The 27,079-nt window shown below is 41.6% G+C and overlaps 1 protein-coding gene across 1 annotated transcript; it reads left to right on the forward strand.

The window, feature by feature from the left end:
- Nucleotides 1–1,782: 1,782 nt before the first annotated feature.
- On the forward strand, nt 1,783–17,747 carry LOC117517974 (diamine acetyltransferase 2-like). The gene is made up of 5 exons (XM_034179091.1): nt 1,783–1,852; nt 8,569–8,652; nt 8,852–8,953; nt 16,861–16,901; nt 17,520–17,747. The coding sequence occupies exons 1-5, from the start codon at nt 1,783–1,785 to the stop codon at nt 17,697–17,699; spliced, it is 477 nt and encodes a 158-aa protein (XP_034034982.1). The 3' UTR covers nt 17,700–17,747.
- The last annotated feature ends 9,332 nt before the right edge of the window (nt 17,748–27,079 follow it).

The raw sequence follows: 27,079 nt of genomic DNA on the forward strand, positions 1-27,079 counted from the left end.
GCTACAAAAACAAAGTTGTATAATAATAATAAGTACATCCAGCTCTTCATTCCCAGTTCAGATTGACCCCAGCATGCTAAAACAAGGTTGAATAACACGTACATTCTCAGGGTTAGGTGCAAAACAGCACAACACCGTTCTCATGAGAAAGAAGACAAAGGTACAAATGTTTAACAGTGATAACATATATACAAAATCTTTAACAATCAGACCTGAACGTGTAGCTGATGAGTGTGCCTCTAAATTGTATTTCTTGGTAACAGTGTTGAATAACCTCACCTCTGTTCCTCCTTCACAGAATATAGTCCTGGGAAAAGCCACCTGGGGGGTGTCGGCGGAACTCCTGAGTCCAGAACGTTCGGGCTCCGATCCGTTGAGGCGCTGAGAGAGCGCGCCGCCTCTTCACCTCACCAGATTCACTTATTTTGTATTTTGTGTACAGCACAGTGGGGAAAAAAAATTTTTTTGTTTCTTTTGGAACTGCTTCTGGTTAGCGCTGGGTTCAGTCAGACGCTGGATCGCTCCTCAACCCGCGTCCAGATCTTAACAGGTTTCAGCATTTTATCCGGATATTCCACTGTTAAAGGAGATTTTTTTAATGAAAAACGTGCGGGCGGATTGCAGCGTCGGCTCGCAGCCGCCACGACGCTCCACCACAGGAAAAACACCTCCGTTGGAAGCCTTAAGGACAAGTTTGAACATGTCCAGCTGTTAAACAATTTCTCATATACTCACGCCACTGAAAGCTATCAAAAGCTGCCTGGATTTTACAAATGGTTATCAACACGGAGGTGTTTTTCCTGTGCCACCGCACCGCGCCGGCTGCGTCCCGATGCGCGGACCCGTCCGCACGTCTTTCATTAAAAAAAACTCCTTTAACAGTGGAATATCCGGATAAAATGCTGAAACCGACTTCTTCTGAAACTTCTCTGTTCTCTCACGACGTCCTGGATCAATAGAGCCTGAAATGTGGAGGTTTTCAGCTTGAAACAGGCTGACAACGGTGCCTGGGAGCGCTGCGTGACGTCCCGCACCGTGGGAAGTCCTTAAAGCGACAGTATCACCTCAAAATCTCTCATCAGCCGTTAAAATTTTCACCGAAAACCAGCTTAATTTTTCGAACCGTGTCCACTTCGATGTGTCTCACAGGTTTAGAAAATTTTTGATCAAACAAAGCGCCAGTCTCTCAGCAACTTCTCAGACAAAGGAATTCCGACGAGGGGCTGGACGACTCCTCCCACAAGGAGTGCTCACAGGTGAATGACGTCACCGACAGGCGTGGAAAAACTCACGCATGCGCACGAGGGTTCAAGCATGTCTGACGTAAAAACAAATGAATGAAATCCATATAGTTTTTGAAAAAAATAAAAAGGACCTATACTTTGACAGCCCTCGTAAACCAAACAGAGTTTTCTTTCTTTTTTTTTTTTCAGTGGATTTTTGGTGATACATGAATGAATGTGATGTATTTGTGGCATTCATGGCTTCCCATACGCAAAGGCTGTTCATCACTTTTATGTTTTCCCTCCTCACACGTCATATTTTAATAGTTTTCAATCATGGAACAAATACTATTGGCAGAAAAAAGTCCATAAATCATCACAACACGGAGTCGGAAAAAGATGAGCAGACAAACATATAAAGAGACAAACCCACAGACCGAGCAATAGAGCTTTATTGAATGACTTTGACAAGAGTATAAATAAAGCCTAGTGTAGCTCCACAGTGGGGCATGGAACTGAAACGAAAGTGTGGATAGCGAACTCACCGAATAGTAGAATGATGTCCCCGCTGGATGGACTGTTGTTGTCTCCCCAGCAGCTCAGGGATGTGGCTCAAGGGGTTCCAGCGAGTAGGGTTAGGGGGGTCGCAAGCACCAGTAATGGCTCTGGGAGCATACTGGGAGTACCCTTGTCACCTTGCCAACTTTGGACAGTTCAAAATCCAAGTGCCACGCCCTGCGACTGAAGTGAGAGAAGACCACCAACCAGCAAACATTGTACAAAATCAAACAATTTCCCTGACAATTGCTATTTGCATGCTGTTGCAGCCCAGTGAGATTGGAACCTTATGTTTCCTGTGTGTAAAACATTCGGCACAGTTCCTATTTCAGATGATGTAAATATTTTAGTTATTGACTGTCTATTTTAGATAGAGTGGCTCCATTCAAAATCAGACACACCCCTTTTTAATAACTCCTCCCCCTGGATGAATGACAGCATTGGTAGTTTGTGGAAATCAACAAAGCTCCAGGTCCACCTCCTGCAATGAAATGCGATTTTAATTTCTTTTAATAATATGGTGAAAGATGCGAGAGCTGTTTATTTTTCAAAATTAAGACAAAAGCTAAAAGTTTTATTTGACACAATCTCCTCTGCATCTCCTGCTGCAACCATTCAGTCTAATGGAGACTGTGAGAACTTTTTGTCCTTTTGTTCAATAAAATCCAGACAATCAAATTAAGTAATCAAGTAAAATCAGGACAAACATCAACCAATCTCTTTCTTCTCCCATCCCGTGCTTCACCCGGCCATCAGTACTGCAGAGTCTCATGGCAGTATCATTGAAAGAGTGTGTGAGACCCTCACCAGAATCAACACCCCCAAAGTTGCTCTGGGTCGAAGAGCTGGTGGTTGGTCCCAGTGCGCAACTCATCAGCTGATTTCAGAGGGCACAGCATGTTGACTTCCTGACACACGTGCACAGAAGAGTACAAGATGGCCACCAGTTGCTTCAGACAAAGTTGGTTTTTTTTTTTTTTTTTTTTGTTAAAACTCATAGTCAACTCGTATCAACTATCAACTCCTAGCACGCCAACTTGTAGCACCCATTTGGTCAAGTTGTAGCACGTGATCCTAAGAGTTAGCTGGCAGCTCTGGTCAAATATAACGCAATGCTAAAATACCCTCCGCTGTATGAGCATTGTGTTCCTTATAATTTGCAGTTGTTTGATTAATTATTAAGATCCTGTTTCATTACACTAGAAGTCTTTCAGAAAGCGCTGTAACTAGGTTTAAGGATATGATTCCTTCGTTATGTTCTCTAATGTCATATACCAACACAGAGCAGAGTAGCTACCTAAACTCTGTAAGGGAGATAGAGTATCTCGTCAATAGTTTTACATCCTCTTTGAAGACAACTTTGGATGCTGTAGCTCCTCTGAAAAAGAGAGCTTTAAATCAGAAGTGTCTGACTCCGTGGTATAACTCACAAACTCGTAGCTTAAAGCAGATAACCCGTAAGTTGGAGAGGAAATGGCGTCTCACTAATTTAGAAGATCTTCACTTAGCCTGGAAAAAGAGTTTGTTGCTCTATAAAAAAGCCCTCCGTAAAGCTAGGACATCTTTCTACTCATCACTAATTGAAGAAAATAAGAATAACCTCAGGTTTCTTTTCAGCACTGTAGCTAAGCTGACAAAGAGTCAGAGCTCTATTGAGCTGAGTATTCCATTAACTTTAACTAGTAATGACTTCATGACTTTCTTTGCTAACAAAATTTTGACTATTAGAGAAAAAATTACTCATAACCATCCCAAAGATGTATCGTTATCTTTGGCTGCTTTCAGTGATGCCGGTATTTGGTTAGACTCTTTCTCTCCGGTTGTTCTGTCTGAGTTATTTTCATTGGTTGCTTCGTCCAAACCATCGGCATGTTTATTGGACCCCATTCCTGCCAGGCTGCTCAAGGAAGTCCTACCATTATTTAATGCTTCAATCTTAAATATGATCAATCTATCTTTGTTAGTTGGTTATGTACCACAGGCCTTTAAGGTGGCAGTAATTAAACCATTACTTAAAAAGCGATCACTTGACCCAGCTATCTTAGCTAATTATAGGCCAATTTCCAACCTTCCTTTTCTCTCAAAGATTCTTGAGAGGGTAGTTGTAAAACAGCTAACTGATCACCTGCAGAGGAATGGTCTATTTGAAGAGTTTCAGTCAGGTTTTAGAATTCATCATAGTACAGAAACAGCATTAGTGAAGGTTACAAATGATCTTCTTATGGCTTCGGACAGTGGACTTATCTCTGTGCTTGTTCTGTTGGACCTCAGTGCTGCTTTTGATACTGTTGACCATAAAATTTTATTACAGAGATTAGAGCATGTCATAGGTATTAAAGGCACTGCGCTGCGGTGGTTTGAATCATATTTGTCTAATAGATTACAGTTTGTTCATGTAAATGGGGAATCTTCTTCACGGACTAAAGTTAATTATGGAGTTCCACAAGGTTCTGTGCTAGGACCAATTTTATTCACTTTATACATGCTTCCCTTAGGCAGTATTATTAGACGGTATTGCTTAAATTTTCATTGTTACGCAGATGATACCCAGCTTTATCTATCCATGAAGCCAGAGGATACACACCAATTAGCTAAACTGCAGGATTGTCTTACAGACATAAAGACATGGATGACCTCTAATTTCCTGCTTTTAAACTCAGATAAAACTGAAGTTATTGTACTTGGCCCCACAAATCTTAGAAGCATGGTGTCTAACCAGATCGTTACTCTGGATGGCATTTCCCTGATCTCTAGTAATACTGTGAGAAATCTTGGAGTCATTTTTGATCAGGATATGTCATTCAAAGCGCATATTAAACAAATATGTAGGACTGCCTTTTTGCATTTACGCAATATCTCTAAAATCAGAAAGGTCTTGTCTCAGAGTGATGCTGAAAAACTAATTCATGCATTTATTTCCTCTAGGCTGGACTATTGTAATTCATTATTATCAGGTTGTCCTAAAAGTTCCCTAAAAAGCCTTCAGTTGGTTCAGAATGCTGCAGCTAGAGTACTGACGGGGACTAGCAGGAGAGAGCATATCTCACCCGTGTTGGCCTCTCTTCATTGGCTTCCTGTTAATTCTAGAATAGAATTTAAAATTCTTCTTCTTACTTATAAGGTTTTGAATAATCAGGTCCCATCTTAGTACCATATTACCCCATTAGAGCGCTTCGCTCTCAGACTGCGGGCTTACTTGTAGTTCCTAGGGTTTGTAAGAGTAGAATGGGAGGCAGAGCCTTCAGCTTTCAGGCTCCTCTCCTGTGGAACCAGCTCCCAATTCAGATCAGGGAGACAGATACCCTCTCTACTTTTAAGATTAGGCTTAAAACTTTCCTTTTCGCTAAGGCTTATAGTTAGGGCTGTATCGGGTGACCCTGGACCATCCCTTGGTTATGCTGCTTTAGACGTAGATTGTGGGGGGGTTCCCATGATGCACTGTTTCTTTCTCTTTTTGCTCCGTATGCATCACTCTGCATTTAATCATTAGTGATCGATCTCTGCCCCCCTTCACGGCATGTCTTTTTCCTGGTTTTTTCCCTCAGCCCCAACCAGTCTCAGCAGAAGACTGCCCCTCCCTGAGCCTGGTTCTGCTGGAGGTTTCTTCCTGTTAAAAGGGAGTTTTTCCTTCCCACTGTTGCCAAGTGCTTGCTCATAGGGGGTCGTTTTGACCGTTGGGGTTTTTTATAATTATTGTATGGCCTTGCCTTACAATATGGAGCGCCTTGGGGCAACTGTTTGTTGTGATTTGGCGCTATATAAAAAAAAATTGATTGATTGATTGGTTACTGTACTTCATACTTTCACAGCCTCGTGACAACAAATATAGCTACAGAGCTGTCAAGCTGAGATACGCTCAAGGAGTTATTTTCCATGGAATCTTGTCTTGCAGGTAGCGGTGGAATGTTGGAGAACATCATGCATTAGCATGAGAGTGTGAAACATGTTGAGTCTCATGACAGGACCGGTTGATTGAGACTTGAGAGCTGTAAATATGTTCATGTAAAACCAGTCAGTTCACCCAAAACAGTTCAATCACCTTCATCAACACACCAAGGAGTTTCAACATTCTCATTTATTTAATTTAGGTTTTAAACACCTCAAAAGTTGCAAATTATTATGAATTTGTAATTATTATTATTATTATTATTATTTCTATTATACAGATTCACGTGTCGGGACGCAGCCGCTCATCGCACGGCGCCACATGAAAACGCCTTCGTGTTGATAACCATTTGTAAGATTTAGGCGGCTTTCAATGGCTTTCAGTCGAGTGAGTATCCGAGAAATTGTTTAACTGCTGGGCATGTTCAAACTTGTCCTGGAAGGCTTCCAACAGAGGTGTTTTGCTGTGGCGGCACGCCATGAGCGGCTGGGTGCCGACGCGCAAATCCGTCCGCACGTCTTTCATTACAAAATCTCCTTTAACAGTGGAATGTCCAGATAAACTGCTGATCCCGACCTCTTCTGAAACTTCTCTGTTTTCTCACAACGTCCTGCATCACCAGAGGCTTAAATTTAGAAGTTTTCAGCTTGAAACAGGCTGACAACAGCGGCTCGGGGCGCGGCGCGCCATCCGGCTCCGTGGGCAGTCCTTAAAGCGACAGTAATACGCCATAATCTCTCATCAGCCCTTAAAATTTTCACAGAAAACCGTCTGAATTTCTCAAATGGTGTCCACTCGGATCTGCCTCACAGTTTCTGAAAAAATTTTGATAAAGCAAAGCGCCAGTCTCTCAGCAAGTTTTCAGACAAAGGAATTCTGACGGGAAGGGTGGACCAGTGCTCACTCAAAGCCTGCCCACAGGCGAATGACGCAACCGACAGGCGTGAAAAAATTCACGCATGCGCACGAGGGTTCAAGCTTGGCTGATGTAATCGCACGTGATTCAAATCCATATAGTTTTTGAGAAAAATAAGGTCCCTTTCTTTTCTCACAGACCTCGTATTTACAGTGAGGAAAATAAGTATTTCACCACCCTGTGATTTTGCAAGTTCTCCCACTTAGAAATCATGGAGGGGTCTGAAATTTTCATCTTAGGTGCATGTCCACTGTGAGAGACATAATCTAAAAAAAAAACCTGGAAATCACAATGTATGATTTTTTTAATAATTTATTTGTATGTTACTGCTGCAAATAAGTATTAGAACACCTACCAACCAGCAAGAATTCTGGCTCACACAGACCTGTTAATTTTTCTTTAAGAAGCCCTCTTATTCTGCACTCTTTACCTGTATTAATTACACCTGTTTGAACTTGTTACCTGTATAAAAGACACCTGTTCACACACTCAGTCAATCACACTCCAATCTGTCCACCATAGCCAAGAACAAAGAGCTGTCTAAGGACACCAGGGACAAAACTGTAGACCTGCACAAGGCTGGGATGGACTACAGGACAACAGGCAAGCGGCTTGGTAGGAGACAACAACTGTTATGATTATTTATTAGAAAGTGGAAGAAACACAAGATGACTATCAGTCTCCCTCAGTCTGGGATTCCATGCAAGATCTCACTTTGAGGGGTAAGGATGATTCTGAGAAAGCTCAGAACTACACAGGAGGACCTGGTCAATGACCTGAAGAGAGCTGGGACCACAGTCACAAAGATTACATTAGTAACACATGATGCTGTCAAGGTTTAAAATCCTGCAGGGCAGCAAGGTCCCCCTGCTCAAGCCAGCACATGTCCAGGCCCATTTGAAATTCACCAGTGACCATCTGGATGATCCAGAGGAGGCATGGGAGAAGGTCATGTGGTCAGATGAGACCAGAATAGAGCTTTTTGGAATCAACTCCACTTACCATGTTTTGAGAATGAAAACAACCCCAAGAAAACCATCCCAACCGTGAAGCATGGGGGTGGAAACATCATACTCTGGGGGTGCTCTTCTGCAAAGGGGACAGGATGACTGCACTGTATTGAAGGGAGGATGGATGGGGTAATGTATTGCGAGATTTTGGCAAACAACCTCCTTCCCTCAGTAAGAGCATTGAAGATGGGTCATGGCTGGGTCTTCCAGCATGATTAACCCCAAACACACAGACAGGGCAACTAAGGAGGGGCTCCGTAAGAAGCATTTCAAGGTCCTGGAGTGGCCTGGCCAGTCTCCAGACCTGAACTCAAGAGAAAATCTTTGGAGGGAGCTGAAACTCCAAACCTGAAAGATCTAGAGAAGATCTGTATGGAGGAGTGGACCAACATCCCTGCTGCAGTGTGTGCAAACCTGGTGAAAAACTACAGGAAATGTTTGACCTCTGTAATTGCAAACAAAGGCTACTGTAACAAATATTAACATTGATTTTCACAGGTGTTGAAATACTTATTTGCAGCAGTAACATACAAATAAATTATTAAAAAAATCATACATGGTGATTTCTGGATTTTTTTTTTTTTTTTTTTTTAGATTATGTCTCTCACAGTGGACATGCACCTAAGATGAAAATTTCAGACCCCTCCATGATTTCTAAGTGGGAGAAATTGCAAAATCGCAGGGTGTTCAAATACTTATTTTCCTCACTGTATATATATATATATATATATATATATATATATATATATATATATATATATATATATATATATATATATATATATATATATATATATATCCATAATTACATTTTCATGTTATGGCACGTGTGGTTTTTGTTCTGGTGTAAAAGGAGCCTGTGTCACAAGTGGATCATTTCTTTACACTCTGGTCATTCAGGGGTCACTGAGGGTCATATGGTCATGGTCACACATTCATGTGTAATTGATTATGTTGTTGTCTGTTTTACATTAGAACTGGAGCGTGATGGTTTCTGTCAGAATCCCTTGTTTGAGTGTCTTGTTGCAGAAGTGCCAGAGGAGCATAAATCTAAAGAAGGTAACTTATTGATTGAGGGGCCTGTTGGGTTTGAGTCCAACACTAACTGGAACATGTTAGCCTTGATAGATGATGGGGGGGGGGGGGTATTTTAAAGGAGCATCACACTTGACCAGTTATACCACTGTAATTTTTTTGCATATATTTTATGTCTCAGTGTTGCTTGCTGCATTAACAATTTGCCTTTATTCCCACGTAGGCTTCACAGTTGTCGGGTACACTATTTACTTTTACACGTACAGCACATGGAAGGGCCGGTCAGTGTATCTGGAGGACCTCTATGTGATGCCTGAATTCAGAGGTGATGTTATGTTCTCGTCCAAAAGTCTCAATAAAGGTTAAATTAAAAACTGATGCAGTATATCAGGCTGGTTGGTCAGAAATGGTTGGACACAAATGCACGGTTCAAACAAACAGCTCTGGTTGTAAAAAGGCTTTACTGAGGAGGATAGCAGAGGTTGGTACACAAGTAAGCAGTCCAAAAAACACTGCAGTCCAAAAATCATCAGGCTGAGGTGTGGTCAATCAAACAGAGGAACCCAATAGGACTATGGAACGCCAGGAAAAGAGCTGGAAAGAAGCCACAAGGCGCATCAATGTGGCAAGGGACTAAAGCACACAGTGAGCTTATATAACTCCAGGTGACGAGCTGCAAATCACGAACAGGTGTGCATGGACAGCGCCAGAACCAGTGCGTGGCCAGAGAGAGTGAACCACCCACAACCAAGAACCAAGAGACAAACAAGAGAGATAGAGACAGACAGACCCAAGCAGAAAACTCCAGCAAGAGAATAAACACACAGAAAACCGATGAATCAGAAAAAAATAACAAACAGACCAGAAAGCAAAAACAGATAACCAGCCAAAACACAAACCCTGACACAGTATAGTTCTGGGCAAAATACGTAGGTAACTCAAACTAGTATATCAGGAAAAGGCCAAGATTGAAATTTACAGCAAGTAATTTTAAAAATAAAAATGAAATGTAAGACAATTTTGTCTGTTTTATTTTAAAGAAGTGTACCAAAGGAGGAATAAAAACAAACTTTTTAATAAAAACTTGATTCCTTTCAGTTAAAACTCACTATTCTGTAACTAGGTGTTGCACTCAAGGGTAAAAAGTCATCTGTCTTCAATTAATGATTTTTGGATGTTTTCTATTTTGTATCCCCAGTTATACAGCTTCATGATGAAGTGGTATAGACAGTGGCGGTCCTAGCCTGTTTGGCGCCCTGGGCGAGCAACCCCTCAGGCAACCCCACCCCCCAAATGCAATCGTGGCAGCAGGGCATACTGCGCTACTCCACTTGGGGGGGTAATAAGCACCCTCTGCCTGCTGTGTGCTGCATGTATCTTTCTGCCATTGTCTGACAGACAGGTTTTAACCGGAGGATCCCCCCATCATCACAGGCACAATCAGAATTTCTTTTCAATCAATCAATCAATCAATCAGCTTTTTTTTTATATAGCGCCAGATCACAACAGACAGTTGCCCCAAGGCGCTCTATATTGTAAGGCAAGGCCATACAATAATTATGAAAAACCCCAACGGTCAAAACGACCCCCTGTGAGCAAGCACTTGGCTACAGTGGGAAGGAAAAACTCCCCTTTAACAGGAAGAAACCTCCAGCAGAACCAGGCTCAGGGAGGGGCAGGCTTCTGCTGAGACTGGTTGGGGCTGAGGGAGAGAACCAGGAAAAAGACATGCTGTGGAGGGGGGCAGAGATCGATCACTAATGATTAAATGCAGAGTGATGCATACAAAGCAAAAAGAGAAAGAAACAGTGCATCATGGGAACCCCCCACAGTCTATGTCTAAAGCAGCATAACCAAGGGATGGTCCAGGGTCACCTGATCCAGCCCTAACTATAAGCCTTAGCAAAAAGGAAAGTTTTAAGCCTAATCTTAAAAGTAGAGAGGGTATCTGTCTCCCTGATCTGAATTGGGAGCTGGTTCCACAGGAGAGGAGCCTGAAAGCTGAAGGCTCTGCCTCCCATTCTACTCTTGCAAACCCTAGGAACTACGAGTAAGCCTGCAGTCTGAGAGCGAAGCGCTCTAATGGGGTAATATGGTACTACGAGGTCCCTAAGATAAGATGGGACCTGATTATTCAAAACCTTATAAGTAAGAAGAAGAATTTTAAATTCTATTCTAGAATTAACAGGAAGCCAATGAAGAGAGGCCAACACGGGTGAGATATGTTCTCTCCTGCTAGTCCCCGTCAGTACTCTAGCTGCAGCATTTTGAATTAACTGAAGGCTTTTTAGGGAACTTTTAGGACAACCTGATAATAATGAATTACAATAGTCCAGCCTAGAGGAAATAAATGCATGAATTAGTTTTTCAGCATCACTCAGACAAGACCTTTCTGATTTTAGAGATATTGCGTAAATAGGGTTAGGGTTAGGGTTAGCCTAACCCTAACCCTAACCCAGGGTAATGCCATCCAGAGTAAGGATCTGGTTAGACACCATGTTTCTAAGATTTGTGGGGCCAAGTACAATAACTTCAGTTTTATCTGAGTTTAAAAGCAGGAAATTAGAGGTCATCCATGTCTTTATGTCTGTAAGACAATCCTGCAGTTTAGCTAATTGGTGTGTCTCCTCTGGCTTCATGGATAGATAAAGCTGGGTATCATCTGCGTAACAATGAAAACTTAAGCAATACCGTCTAATAATACTGCCTAAGGGAAGCATGTATAAAGTGAATAAAATTGGTCCTAGCACAGAACCTTGTGGAACTCCATAATTAACTTTAGTCTGTGAAGAAGATTCCCCATTTACATGAACAAACTGTAATCTATTAGACAAATATGATTCAAACCACCGCAGCGCAGTGCCTTTAATACCTATGACATGCTCTAATCTCTGTAATAAAATTTTATGGTCAACAGTATCAAAAGCAGCACTGAGGTCCAACAGAACAAGCACAGAGATGAGTCCACTGTCCGAAGCCATAAGAAGATCATTTGTAACCTTCACTAATGCTGTTTCTGTACTATGATGAATTCTAAAACCTGACTGAAACTCTTCAAATAGACCATTCCTCTGCAGATGATCAGTTAGCTGTTTTACAACTACCCTCTCAAGAATCTTTGAGAGAAACGGAAGGTTGGAGATTGGCCTATAATTAGCTAAGATAGCTGGGTCAAGTGATGGCTTTTTAAGTAATGGTTTAATTACTGCCACCTTAAAAGCCTGTGGTACATAGCCAACTAACAAAGATAGATTGATCATATTTAAGATTGAAGCATTAAATAATGGTAGGGCTTCCTTGAGCAGCCTGGCAGGAATGGGGTCTAATAAACATGTTGATGGTTTGGATGAAGTAACTAATAGAAATAACTCAGACAGAACGATCGGAGAGAAAGAGTCTAACCAAATACCGGCATCACTGAGAGCAGCCAAAGATAACGATACATCTTTGGGATGGTTATGAGTAATTTTTTCTCTAATAGTCAAAATTATGTTAGCAAAGAAAGTCATGAAGTCATTACTAGTTAAAGATAATGGAATACTCAGCTCAATAGAGCTCTGACTCTTTGTCAGCCTGGCTACAGTGCTGAAAAGAAACCTGGGGTTGTTCTTATTTTCTTCAATTAGTGATGATTAAAAAGATGTCCTAGCTTTACGGAGGGCTTTTTTATAGAGCAACAAACTCTTTTTCCAGGCTAAGTGAAGATCTTCTAAATTAGTGAGACGCCATTTCCTCTCCAACTTACGGGTTATCTGCTTTAAGCTACGAGTTTGTGAGTTATACCACGGAGTCAGACACTTCTGATTTAAAGCTCTCTTTTTCAGAGGAGCTACAGCATCCAAAGTTGTCTTCAATGAGGATGTAAAACTATTGACGAGATACTCTAACTCCCTTACAGAGTTTAGGTAGCTACTCTGCTCTGTGTTGGTATATGACATTAGAGAACATAAAGAAGGAATCATATCCTTAAACGTAGTTACAGCGCTTTCTGAGAGTAAGATACTTCTAGTGTAATGAAACTTATTCCCCACTGCAGGGTAGTCCATCAGAGTAAATGTAAATGTTATTAAAAAATGATCAGACAGAAGGGAGTTTTCAGGGAATACTGTTAAGTCTTCTATTTCCATACCATAAGTCAGAACAAGATCTAAGATATGATTAAAGCGGTGGGTGGACTCATTTACTTTTTGAGCAAAGCCAATAGAGTCTAATAATAGATTAAATGCAGTGTTGAGGCTGTCATTCTCAGCATCTGTGTGGATGTTAAAATCGCCCACTATAATTATCTTATGTGAGCTAAGCACTAAGTCAGACAAAAGGTCTGAAAATTCACAGAGAAACTCACAGTAACGACCAGGTGGACGATAGATAATAATAAATAAAACTGGTTTTTGGGACTTCCTATTTGGATGGACAAGACTAAGAGACAAGCCTTCAAATGAATTAAAGCTCTGTCTAGATTTTTGATTAATTAATAAGCTGGAATGGAAGATTGCTGCTAATCCTCCGCCACGGCCCGTGCTACGAGCATTCTGACAGTTAGTGTGACTCGGGGGTGTTGACTCATTTAAACTAACATATTCATCCTGCTGTAACCAGGTTTCTGTTAGGCAGAATAAATCAATACGTTGATCAATTATTATATCATTTACCAACAGGGACTTAGAAGAGAGAGACCTAATGTTTAATAGACCACATTTAACTGTTTTAGTCTGTGGTAGTTGAAGGTGCTATATTATTTTTTCTTTTTGAATTTTTATGCTTAAATAGATTTTTGCTGGTTATTGGTGGTCTGGGAGCAGGCACCGTCTCTACGGGGATGGGGTAATGAGGGGATGGCAGGGGGAGAGAAGCTGCAGAGAGGTGTGTAAGACTACAACTCTGCTTCCTGGTCCCAACCCTGGATAGTCACGGTTTGGAGGATTTAAGAAAATTGGCCAGATTTCTAGAAATGAGAGCTGCTCCATCCAAAGTGGGATGGATGCCGTCTCTCCTAACAAGACCAGGTTTTCCCCAGAAGCTTTGCCAATTATCTATGAAGCCCACCTCATTTTTTGGACACCACTCAGACAACCAGCAATTCAAGGAGAACATGCGGCTAAACATGTCACTCCCGGTCCGATTGGGGAGGGGCCCAGAGAAAACTACAGAGTCCGACATTGTTTTTGCAAAGTTACACACCGATTCAATGTTAATTTTAGTGACCTCCGATTGGCGTAACCGGGTGTCATTACTGCAGACGTGAATTACAGTCTTACCAAATTTACGCTTAGCCTTAGCCAGCAGTTTCAAATTTCCTTCAATGTCGCCTGCTCTGGCCCCCGGAAGACAATTGACTATGGTTGCTGGAGTCGCTAACTTCACATTTCTCAAAACAGAGTCTCCAATAACCAGAGTTTGATCCTCGGCGGGTGTGTCGTCGAGTGGGAAAAAACGGTTAGAAATGTGAACGGGTTGGCGGTGTACACGGGGCTTCTGTTTAGGGCTACGCTTCCTCCTCACAGTCACCCAGTCGGCCTGCTTTCCCGGCTGCTCGGGATCTGCCAGAGGGAAACTAACGGTGGCTAAGCTACCTTGGTCCGCACCGACTACAGGGGCCTGGCTAGCTGTAGAATTTTCCACGGTGCGGAGCCAAGTCTCCAATTCGCCCAGCCTGGCCTCCAAAGCTACGAATAAGCTACACTTATTACAAGTACCATTACTGCTAAAGGAGGCCGAGGAATAACTAAACATTTCACACTCAGAGCAGAAAAGTGCGGGAGAGACAGGAGAAGCCGCCATGCTAAACCGGCTAAGAGCTAGTGGATTCGTAAAAACACACAAAGTGAATAATGTGTAAATAATTTAGAGGTGATTCAGCAGACAGAGTGCTTTAGTTAAGGCACGTGAAGATTACACTGTGAAACAAATCGTTATCTAGGTAACTAGATCAATCTAACTGCGCAGATTAAACAGCTAACAGATACAGCAAAACACCGCTGTGCTCCAGAACAGGAAGTGATACAATACCGCAGTGAGAGCCAACCACCAGTAGAGGCTCAGATCAGATATCAGATCAGATATCAGAAACCGCTTCTAGGTATAGAGGAGGATTTCTTTCACCAAAACATTAAATCTAGGCTTGTATCTCAGATGTACCTTCTGGCAAATAGTACGAGGTCTATTAGAAAAGTATCCGACCTTATTATTTTTTTCAAAAACCATATGGATTTGAATCACGTGTGATTACATCAGACATGCTTGAACCGTTGTGGGCATGCGAGAGTTTTTTCACGCCTGTCGGTTACGTCATTCGCCTGTGGGCAGTCTTTGAGTGAGGAGTCGCCCACCCTCTCATCGATTTTTTTTCATTGTTTAGGAATGGCTCAGAGACTGCTGCTTTGTTTGATCAAAATTTTTTCAAAACTGTAAGGCACAACTGAGTGGACACCATTCAATAAATTCAACTGGTTTTCGGTAAAAAATTTTAACGGCTGATGAGAGATTTTGGTCTGGTAGTGTCGCCGTAAGGACGGCCCACGGTGCCTGACGGCGATCTGTGCTTCGAGGCGGCAGTGTCTCGCTGTTTCAAGTTGAAAACTTTCACATTTCAGGCTCTGTTGACCCAGTAAGTTGTCAGAGAACAGAGAACTTTCAGAAGAAGTCGGCATAAGAGTTTATTTGGACATTCCACTGTTAAAGGTAATTTTGTAATGAAAGAATGTGCGGGCAGAGTCGCATGTCAGGCCGGACCCGACCGCGGGGGGTCGCGACAGGAAAAACACCTCAGTTGGAAACCTTAACGGCAAGTTGGAACATGCCCAAGCTGTTAAACAATTTCTCAGTTACTCACTTGTTGAAAGCCATCAAAAGCCGCCTGAATTTTACAAATGGTTTTCAACATGGAGGTGTTTTTCCTGTCGCGGCGCACACAGATTTGCCGAGTCGTCACGGAAACGACTCGGCGAATTTGCGCGCACGTCTTTCACTTAAACAGTGGAATGTCCGCATAAAGTCCTCATGCCGGCCTCTTCTGAATCTTCTCTGTTCTCTCCCGACGTCCTGGGTGAATTAAGACTTAAATTAGGATGATTTCAGCTCGAAACAGGCCGACGACGGCGCCTGGAAGCGCTGCACGACGTCCCGCTCCATGGGAAGTCCTTACACCAACAGAAACACCCCATAATCTCTCATCAGCCGTTAAACTTTTCACCGAAAACCAACTTAATTTCTCGAATAGTGTCCACTAGGATATTCCTCACAGGTCCAGAAAAAATTTTGATAAAGCAAAGCGCGCCGTCTCGAGCAGCGTGTGAAACAAAGGAATTCAGCCAAGAGGGCGGGACCACATCTCACTCAAGGCCTGCCCACAGGGAAATGACGTCACCGACACGCGTGAAAAAACTCACGCATGCGCACGAGAGTTCAAGCATGATTGGTGTAATCGCACGTCATTCAAATCCATATAGTTAAAAATAAAATAAAAGGGTCGGTTTATTATCTAATAGACCTCGTAGTTGAACTTTCAGGTCTTCTTTTTAATAAAACCCCCTCCTGCACTATGCACAATTTCTCCAATCACAGCCACAGAAGCCTCATTTCTTCTTCTGGGTGTCTTGGTGGGTTTCCTCACTCTTCTCCTTCTTGCACAGTCACTCAGTTTTTGAGAACTGTCTACTACACCCAGATTTACCATAGAGTGTCGTACTGTTTGTATTTCTTTGTAACTGATGTAAATAAAGTCCAAGACATATTCAATGATTTGGAAATGTTCATGTATCCATCTCTTGACTTGTCTGAAGAAAACTGGCAATAAAATTGATTATTTGCAGGTATTATACCAAAGTGTATGTTATGCAACCCATCATCTTGGCTTTATATTTTTAATTCATTTATATGAAGTTGCAGAGATTTGCTTTCAGTTTGAGTTTAAAGAAGATCATTTTCAAAATTTTTATATTGAGAAGCCTGATTTACTTTTTGTATTTGAAACGCCATAAACAAATTGGTAATCAGTAATTTCAAGCAAGCAGACATCCAATAACTAATCTCAGTTGTTTCGCCCATAAAGTTAGTTAGTTTTTGTAATAAGTATAACTTTTGGAGCAGTACACATTAGTGAGCTATAGCCATTTGTACGTTTATGCCTTAGTGCAGTATTCAACAAAGATGAAACACAGGAGATAATAATCAAAGAATAATAAATTCATCCACATGATTTGTTCAACCTCATATTTCTTTTTGCATTTACAGGAAATGGCATTGGCACGGGTTTGCTGTGTAAAGTAGCTGCGGTAAGATTTTAAATTTTTTTTTATTGGATTTTAGACTTTCTGTACATAAAATAGTATGACTGGATGACACGGTAGAAGGGAGCACATACGTGGATCTTTTCAAACACTGATAAATCCACCTGATGGTTTCTAGGGGTGAACTCTGAAACATGTCATTTGAAGTTGTAGTATTTTGTCAGAAAAGGTGTATTACAGCATAAACATCTGTTTGCTCTAAAAATATACAAATATAAATGGTAAATTAAATGGTAAATGGACTGCATTTATATAGCGCTTTTCCATCTACATCAGACGGACAAAGTGTTTTACAATAATGCCTCACATTCACCCCGTTGTGAGAGTGCTGCCATACAAGGTGCTCACTACACACTAGGAGCAACTAGGGGATTAAAGACCTTGCTCAAGGGCCCTTAATGATTTTCTGGTCAGGCTGGGATTTGAACTGTGGATCGTCTGGTCTCAAGCCCAACGCTTAACCACGAGACCATCACCTCCCCCATATGTATAGGAAACCTATGACCTAGTAGCTGTGACACAGTAGTTACCCACGTCGGATGACTTCTGTCAGTTTGAATGTGTTCTCCGTGATGAAGAGGAAACCCTGTGTTGTTTGCACAGTTGAGCAAAGTGAAGCAGTGTGCGAGGCTTCAGCTGTCTGTGCGGGATTGGAACACTCCAGCTCGGAACTTCTACGCTGCCAAAGGCGCTCAGGACCTGACAGTCAGTGAAGGCTCACACTTTGTCCGCTTTGATGGACAAATCCTGGACAATTTGGCAAATGAAGCTCCAAAAGATTAGAAACCCGCCTGGTAAAACATGGCTGATTGTGGAACATATGGGTATTGTTACTTCACTGTTACTTCCTTAGGTACACTTTTTTTGTCATACTGTTGTACTTTGTCGTACTTTTTGTTTTCAGAACTGCTTTAATTCTTTGTCTTTAATTCAGCAATGTGCTTGAACCTTCCTCAGGTTTTGTTCCATGAAAATTCAGTAAGGTATATCATATTAATCTGATAGCATCACACAGTTGTCAGACTGTTACAACCTAATTTATTGATACAAAGCAGGATATGATGCAAGCTTTTGTGTTTTTACCACGTTCTGCCCCTATTACTGGTGCAGCTTAGCTAAAATTTCCATAATGAGTAATTATTTGTACAGTGAAATCTCAGAAGCCTGAAAATGTAAGTATCGAAAAAGTCTGGAATTTTAAAATAAAAAATGTGTAGGAACCCTGTTTATGTGTGGAGTTTGCATGTTCGTCCCATGTTTGTATATGTTCCCTCCAGGTGCTCCAGCTTCCTCCCACTTCTGCATGCAGCTGAGGTGTACAAATGACTGAATTGACTGTAGCTGTGAGTGAGAGTGTGAATGTGTTTGTTTGCCTATATGTGGCTCCAGCACTCTGTGACCCTTAACTGGAGTAAACAGGTTTAGAAAATGTGTAGATGGATAGGCAGGTACTTTCATGGCTGAGAGCTTAACTTGTCAGGTTGATCAGTGCAATTATTTATCTATTTATTGATTTATTTGGATCCCCATTAGCTGCAGCTCTGCTGCAGCTATTCTTCCTGGGGTCCACACAGGTTTACATACATAACATAAATCATAAATACATTAATCAAAAATGCATTCAAAAATATACGAGGTCTGTTAGAAAAGTATCGGACCTTTGGCTGGGAAAAAAAAAAACTGGCTTACCTGGAGCGTTGGAAACCTAATCACCCTCGAAGTAGTCTCCTTGGGACTCCACACACTTCTCCCAGCGGTGTCGCCACTGTTGGAAGCATTCCAAAAAATCATCTTTCGGATGGAGCGCAGCCATGATGTCCTCCCTCATCTCAAAACGCGTTCCTTTTAATGGTCTTTTAATTTTTGGGAACAGCCAGAAGTCGCAAGGGGCCATGTCAGGAGAGTACAGAGCCTGTTGAACCACAGGAGTTTTGTTTTAGTCAAAAAAGTCCGAATTAAGTTCGAGGAATGTGCTGGAGCATTGTCGTGGTGGAGGCGCCAATTTCCTGTGGCCCACAACTCCGGTCTCTTGCGCCGTACAGCATCACGGAGGCGACGGAGGACATCCCTGTAATACTCCTTCGTTACTGTTTGACCCTTTGGTGCGTACTCGTGGTGTACCACACCGCAGGAGTAAAAAAAAAAACAGTCAGCATTACCTTCACATTGCTGTGCACTTGGCGCGCCTTCTTTGGTCGTGGTGACGTGGAATGCTTCCACTGTGACGACTGGAATTTGGTTTCCGGGTCGTACCCGTACACCCAGGACTCATCACCGGTTATAATGGTGTCCATAAAGCTGGGATCAGTGTGAATGGAGTCCAGCATGTCCTGTGAGACTTCAACACGGAGGTGCTTTTGCTCCGCCGTCAGCAACCTCGGCACGAATTTCGCAGCCACTCACTTCATGCCCAAATCTTCTGTCACGATGGAATGTGCCGAAAAAGTACTAATGTCCACTTCCTCCGCAATTTCTCGGATGGTCACTCAACGGTCCCGCATCACCACAGCGTTCACTTTGGAAACGATCTCCTCATTTCGGCATGTTGAAGGTCGACTGGAGCGTGGCTCGCTCTCCACCGTTACGCGGCCGTCTTTAAACCGGTTGTACCACTCCTTAATCCGTGTGGTGCTCATAGCTTCATCTCCGAAAGCCATCTGGATTTTCCGAATCATTTCCACTTGGCTGTCACCAAGTTTCTGGCAGAATTTAATGCAATAGCGCTGCTCCAACCGTTCAGCCATTTTCCGCACAAACAGAAATCCGACGAGGGGGGTGGAGCACTCCTTCCGCAAGGCGTGCTCACAGGCAAATGACGCAACCGACAGGCGTGAAAAAACTCACGCATGCGCACGAAGGTTCAAGCTTGGCTGATGCAATCACACGTGATTCAAATCCATATGGTTTTTGAAAAAAATAAAAAGGTACGATACTTTTCTCACAGACCTCGTATATTAAAAAAATTCCAGTCAAATGCATCATCACACATGGTCAGTCTATATACATATAAAAAATTGTCTATATATGTTTAAAGGTTTAACCCAGATTGCTCGTTATGTCAATAAATGCAATTTTAGAAGTTTAAAAAAAACAAAACATTTATTTGAAGTGACTTTGATGTGATCAGGTAATAAATTCCATTCCTTCATACCCCTAAAGATGACAGTGTTCTTAATGGTGTTAGTTCTAGCTGCAGGTACCGTAAAGTTTCCCACCATAGCATGTCCGGTTTTGTATCTATGATTTTCTGAACTGAAAGAAAAATTCCTAAACAAAATACAAGGTAACTTCGTGACAATAATCTTTCTAGTAAAAATGATCAGTGAATATAAAAGTCTGTCTTTGACTTAACAGTCAGTTTAAATTTTTATGCATTGTAATATCTGTCCTATAACTGCACTTAAGTGCTATACGAGCAGCCCTATTTTGAATAATCTGTAATTTATTTATCATTTCTCCAGTGGCATTTGACCAAACTGCTGGGCAATAGTCCAGATATACTAATAGTAATGCTTTAACAACATAATTCATTGTAGTACAACTTAAAAACCTTGCATGTCTTCTCATAATTGATATACCCCTGTCTATTTTTACAAAAATATTATTTATGTTTTTCCATGATCATTTTGAGTCTACCATTACACCCAGTAGGTTGGTCTCATGTACTTGATTTATTATCATATTATTAATTTTAATGTTTAATGCGAGGATTTTGATAATAACACAACTGGAGCCAATAATCATGCAGTTAGTCTTTACTGTATTTAATACTAGCTTGTTAGATGTTACCCAGTCAACTACCTTGTGCAGTTCCATATTTAAAACAGTTTCTAAATCATTGTGTGAGCGTGCTGATTTATAAATGGTTGAATCATCTGCATACATCACTATACTAGCTTTATCTAAAATATTCTTTATTCTTTTCTAAATATTCTTTATTACACTGCATTTTCCACAGTTAAGTATGGGATACCTCACATTTTGGTTGTAGGTCCACTGTTGTTCTCTCTTTATTTCTAACCTTTTGGTCAGATTATGCAGCACCATGTCAGTCTTTGCCACTTAGAGATGTGCCTCAGACTAGTTTTACCCGAGGCCATCAAATATGGTCATCGGGCTTTTCGTCCGTCCTGTTTTCGTCCAGTCCTGTTATTGCCAGGGTCCTCAAATTCACAGGGAACATTCTTGGGATGCAGACCTGCTGTAAGAGGTATTTTAAGAGGTTAAAATGTCACATTCTGCTCCTATTTTTTATGGTATGATCTTGCAGATGTTGGCGTGATGATGTCACGCCAAGTTAGGTCCTAACTTTGCTTCGTTTTTTGGCTAGGTATCACACTTTTCTCATATATTATGTAAAAGCTAGTGGGAAATAAACACTTCTAAAACTGAAACCTGATAACACCTCTGGGAAGCTGTACAAAACATTTAAGCGCAGGGGTTCTCAATCCGGTCCTCAAGGACCCCTGAACCTGCAATTCAGTTGCACAGCTAATTAACTCCTAACAGACACCTGAATTAGCAAATCTGCTTGTGACAGAGCATGGAGAGATGAAAAATGTGCAGATTCAGGGGTCCTTGAGGACCGGATTGAGAACCCTTGATTTAGCGGACATTAGCGTGGTGACATCACAGGCTGATAGCTAGCTGCAAACTCTTTTGTTTGTGTGTAAATATAACACCTTTCTCATATATTACGTAAAAGCTAGTGAGAAATAAACATCTAACAAATGTCTAAAACTGAAAACACTGTTTTTGGAACCTAATAACACATCTGGAGTGATTCATAAGATAGGGTGACCAGATTTGGGTTTCCGAAAAGGAGGACACCTTTTTTGGGGGGGGGGAGTAATTCATCGGTGTATCGGTGTATGTTATGACACAAATGACATGGTGTCTGTATAACAATTGCATTTATTGGCCTGAATAACACAAAACAACATATGTACACTGTCTTTTAGAACTAACGAATTTAATTTTAACGATCAACCTACGAGGTTGGACACATAAGAAATTATTAATAGTGACTGACCAGTGTTTCACAGTTCCTCTGTCTGATCGCGCCTCTTCATCGTGGTGTCGCTGCGCTGTCACGCCTTTTTCCAGTGAGTCACTCCTCGCCTTTCATCATTTTCTGTCAAACCTTGGATGCTGAAAACACCTCTAATCACTTCTAGAATTAATGGATCACATGAGCTCCGCTGTGTGTGCGCACTGAGGCAATACGAGCTCACAAAAGAGTGATATTGATTTTTCAGTCAATATTGGACGAACACAAATTTAAAATTTGGGTGACTGCGTGAAAGTGGATGTGTGTTTAAAGCCATGGAAGATAATAACTCCAGTGGAGCAACTAAGAGCAGAAGCTGTGCGGCAACACAGGTGGAGAGCGCGAAAAAGACCGATTTTGAAGACGTAACACAAGTTAAAAGTTGTATCATGGTGACTTGTAAGCTGCGGAAGAAATAAAGTTATATATATATATATATATATATATATATATATATATATATATATATATATATATATATATATATATATATATATATAAATGATCCTAGGTGTATATAATAAAGCGGCCACCTCATTCTGTATGCAGAACGGCACCGCGCGCAAAAGAGCGCTTTTGCAGAATTAAACGGACGAACACAAAGTTGAAAGTGGAATCACATTGTAAAAATGACTGTTTAAAGCCAGGGAAAAAATAAAGCCAGCAAGCCACGGATGGAAAGGAAGCCACTTAGAAAGAGCACAGAGACGGCTCTCCAGGAACCCGCAGTTCGGGTCTAGCTGGTCTGGTGCACAGGTGGACAGCAGCCTGGCGCACAGCGCACAACTGCGGAACTGTGATGGAGTGTCTGTTTTTGGACTGTGTTTAAAAAAAAAAAAAAGAAGGGACATCTTTAAATGCTGCTGTGAATCTGTGAATTGAAAACCCACACTTTGAAGGGACCAGGTGTGGGAGAGCTGGAGGTTTGGACCAATCTCATGCCTAAACGTGCGCCAACATGGCGTTATCATGGCACTAATAAACAGACACACGCAGAACACAATGCGCGTGCTCTCCCTTCGCATTGCTGCGACTGGCTGCTTGAGGACGCAGAACACAACGCACTGTAAAAAAAAAAAAAAAGCAGGCAAAATTGGACTAAAAAAATCCACGAAACTGCGAGGCCGCGAAAGGTGAACCGCGTTATAGCGAGGGACCACTGTATTATGTTTGAGACAGTTGAACAAAATCCCGGACGATTTTGAAATTCCCTCCGGACATTTTTTAGGTCTCAAAAGTAGGACGTCCGGGAAAAAGAGGACGTCTGGTCACTCTACATAAGACATTTAGCGGATGTTAGCATGCATGCTAATGTGCACTAACTCAAAGCTAACTTCCTATGGAGTTAAATTTTCTCATTAATACCTGCAAAGGCACAGAGGATGATCTACAAATATTCCTTGATTTGCACAACTTCCGCTCTTGTTAAAAGCTCATGCACACACAAAGCCTCCAGCAGACACCTTTGAAATGTAAATATTGTTTTTGAATGATTGATTGATAGAGGGGCTTTATTGAACATGTACAAATTGTAGGTAAGACAATAAGATCTTAATAATTAATTCAACAACTGCAAATTATAAAGAACACAATGCTCATATGGCTGAGGGTATTTTAGCATTGCGTTTTATTTTATTTTGTATTTGGAGGATATAATGGAGAGCTCAGTCTGTCTGGCTGTCTAAATAGTTGTATCTCCAAGGCAGTCAAGCCCAAACTAATCAAACTTGGTATATGAGCAGTACTGGTGGATGGAAAGATATCCAAGAGTTTGTTACTTCTGCTACACCCAACACAACTGTCAGGTTCCAGGTCATGAACCTGGAACATAGATTGATAAATCAGGGCAGCACATAAGCCAGAAAGTGCCAGCCCTGCTACCATAAGACCAAATATGAATAAATCCTCGACGTCCTCAACAGAGAACGTTGAGGACGTTGAGGATTTATTCATCGTCAAGGATTTATTCAGCTCTGGCTGTAGAAATTCACCCAGAGCTGGGCGGCTGATCAAATCAAATCAATTTCATTTATATAGCGCCAAATCACAACAAACAGTTGCCCCAAGGCACTTCATATTGCAAGGCAAAGCCATACAATAATCACAGAAAAACCACAACTGTCAAAACGACCCCCTGTGAGCAAGCACTTGGCGACAGTGGGAAGGAAAAACTCCCTTTTAACAGGAAGAAACCTCCAGCAGAACCAGGCTCAGGGAGGGGCAGTCTTCTGCTGGGACTGGTTGGGGCTGAGGGAGAGAACCAGGAAAAAGACATGCTGGTGGAGGGGAGCAGAGATCAATCACTAATGATTAAATGCAGAGTGGTGCATACAGAGCAAAAAGAGAAAGAAACACTCAGTGCATCATGGGAACCCCCCAGCAGTCTAAGTCTATAGCAGCATAACTAAGGGATGGTTCAGGGTCACCTGATCCAGCCCTAACTATAAGCTTTAGCAAAAAGGAAAGTTTTAAGCCTAATCTTAAAAGTAGAGAAGGTGTCTGTCTCCCTGATCTGAATTGGGAGCTGGTTCCAGAGGAGAGGAGCTTGAAAGCTGAAGGCTCTGCCTCCCATTCTACTCTTAAAAACCCTAGGAACTACAAGTAAGCCTGCAGTCTGAGAGCGAAGTGCTCTATTGGGGTGATATGGTACTATGAGGTCCCTAAGATAAGATGGGACCTGATTATTCAAAACCTTATAAGTAAGAAGAATAATTTTAAATTCTATTCTAGAATTAACAGGAAGCCAATGAAGAGAGGCCAATATGGGTGAGATATGCTGTCTCCTTCTAGTCCCTGTCAGTACTCTAGCTGCAGCATTTTGAATTAACTGAAGGCTTTTCAGGGAACTTTTAGGACAACCTGATAATAATGAATTACAATAGTCCAGCCTAGAGGAAATAAATGCATGAATTAGTTTTTCAGCATCACTCTGAGACAAGACCTTTCTAATTTTAGAGATATTGCGCAAATGCAAAAAAGCAGTCCTACATATTTGTTTAATATGCACTTTGAATGACATATCCTGATCAAAAATGACTCCAAGATTTCTCACAGTATTACTAGAGGTCAGGGTAATGCCATCCAGAGTAAGGATCTGGTTAGACACCATGTTTCTAAGATTTGTGGGGCCAAGTACAATAACTTCAGTTTTATCTGAGTTTAAAAGCAGGAAATTAGAGGTCATCCATGTCTTTATGTCTGTAAGACAATCCTGCAGTTTAGCTAATTGGTGTGTGTCCTCTGGCTTCATGGATAGATAAAGCTGAGTATCATCTGCGTACAATGAAAATTTAAGCAATGCTGTCTAATAATACTGCCTAAGGGAAGCATGTATAAAGTGAATAAAATTGGTCCTAGCACAGAACCTTGTGGAACTCCATAATTAACTTTAGTCTGTGAAGAAGATTCCCCATTTACATGAACAAACTGTAATCTATTAGATAAATATGATTCAAACCACCGCAGCACAGTGCCTTTAATACCTATGATCAGGCAGTTGACGGCTTCTTGCAGTCTCAGGATGCAGTAGAGCTTTTGCTTAACGTGCTGATAGTTTGTGGAATTAATCTGCAGGTAGAAGGTAAAAAGTTAAATCCTACCCATTTTTGTTTAGCTTAAATTCAAGGTCCGTTTTCGCATGTTACACACCGTCTGCATCAGTCTGCAGTTTCTGCATCTGCACCAAAGAATGTTGGTCAGGTGCCAAGTTTCTGTCTCAACATCTTTGCCATTCCAGACTTGAATCCAATTGTCCATGCTCCTGGCTGGAATAGATTCCAGATCTACCGGAGGAGATTCGTTTATAGCGGCTGCAGTGGCCCCCCCCCCCCCCTTCCCACATTCTTCGATCTGCTCATTCCCGTTTGTGGCGGCTGACGCACCCGCTTCCCCGCTGTCTTCTGCCAAGTTAGTTTTCCTCTTCTTCTTTTTCTTCTTCTTGTCGTCAGACCACCTCGGCTGGTGGCTATATGCTACAATGTCCCGAGGATTGGGGCGATCCTCTGTCTCAAACTCCTCTGTCTCAAACTCGGCTTCATGGATTCCAGTATTTTCCACACAATCACAGACCGGACCAGTTTGATTTGTAACCACACAGGCCTGCGCGCCGCAAGAAGACTACAAAAAGATCAACCTCGCAGCTCAGCGGTGTTGAAGAATGACATACTGAAATGGTGCCTCAAACAAGAGAGATGACCCTCTGCTCCATGACCTTTCCCACTTCCTTATTTGGTCACGCCAGCTCATGTACAGTCTTTCGTCAATGACGCCAGCGCAGAGCGGGAAATACCCAGATATTCTACAACAATGGCGGCCCGGGGGCGCTCGGGAGAGCGCGAAGTTCAAATGTCTGATAAAGGTATGTACTTGCGGGACTAGTATAAAAAGTGTGGAATATCAGCTCTTTGGTATGTTTCTTATAGGAACATATTGCATTTCTCACTGTGTAATGTTTCCCTTTAAGCAAATATTGTCCAAAATCAAAGATATTCAGTAGTTTGTTTTTTCTTCCTTTAGACAAAGTGCATTCCTAGATGTGACACCATATAATTCCACCAGGTGGCACATTTACATGTGTGTATTGATTATAAATTTATTTCTACAACCCCAATTCCAATGAAGTTGGGATGTTGTGTAAAATGTAAATAAAAACAGAATACAATGATGTGCAAATCCTCTTCAACCTATATTCAATTGAATACACCACAAAGACAAGATATTTAATGTTCAAACTGATAAACTTTATTGTTTTTGTGCAAATATTTGCTCATTTTGAAATGGATGCCTGTAACACATTTCAAAAAAGCTGGGGCAGTGGTATGTTTACCACTGTGTACATCACCTTTCCTTCTAACAACACTCAATAAATGTTTGGGAACTGAGGACACTAATTGTGAGTGTCATGATTGGGTATAAAATGAGCATCCCCAAAAGGCTCAGCCGTTCACAAGCAAAGTTGGGGTGAGCATCACCACCTTCTGAACAACTGCATGAAAAAAATAGTTCAACAGTTTAAGAATAATGTTTCTCAATGTTCAATTGCAAGGAATTTATGGATTCCATCATCTACAGTCCATATTATAATCAGAAGATTCAGAGAATCTGGAGAACTTTC

This window comes from Thalassophryne amazonica, chromosome 9, assembly GCF_902500255.1.
Source record: "Thalassophryne amazonica chromosome 9, fThaAma1.1, whole genome shotgun sequence".
Lineage (NCBI taxonomy): Eukaryota > Metazoa > Chordata > Actinopteri > Batrachoidiformes > Batrachoididae > Thalassophryne > Thalassophryne amazonica.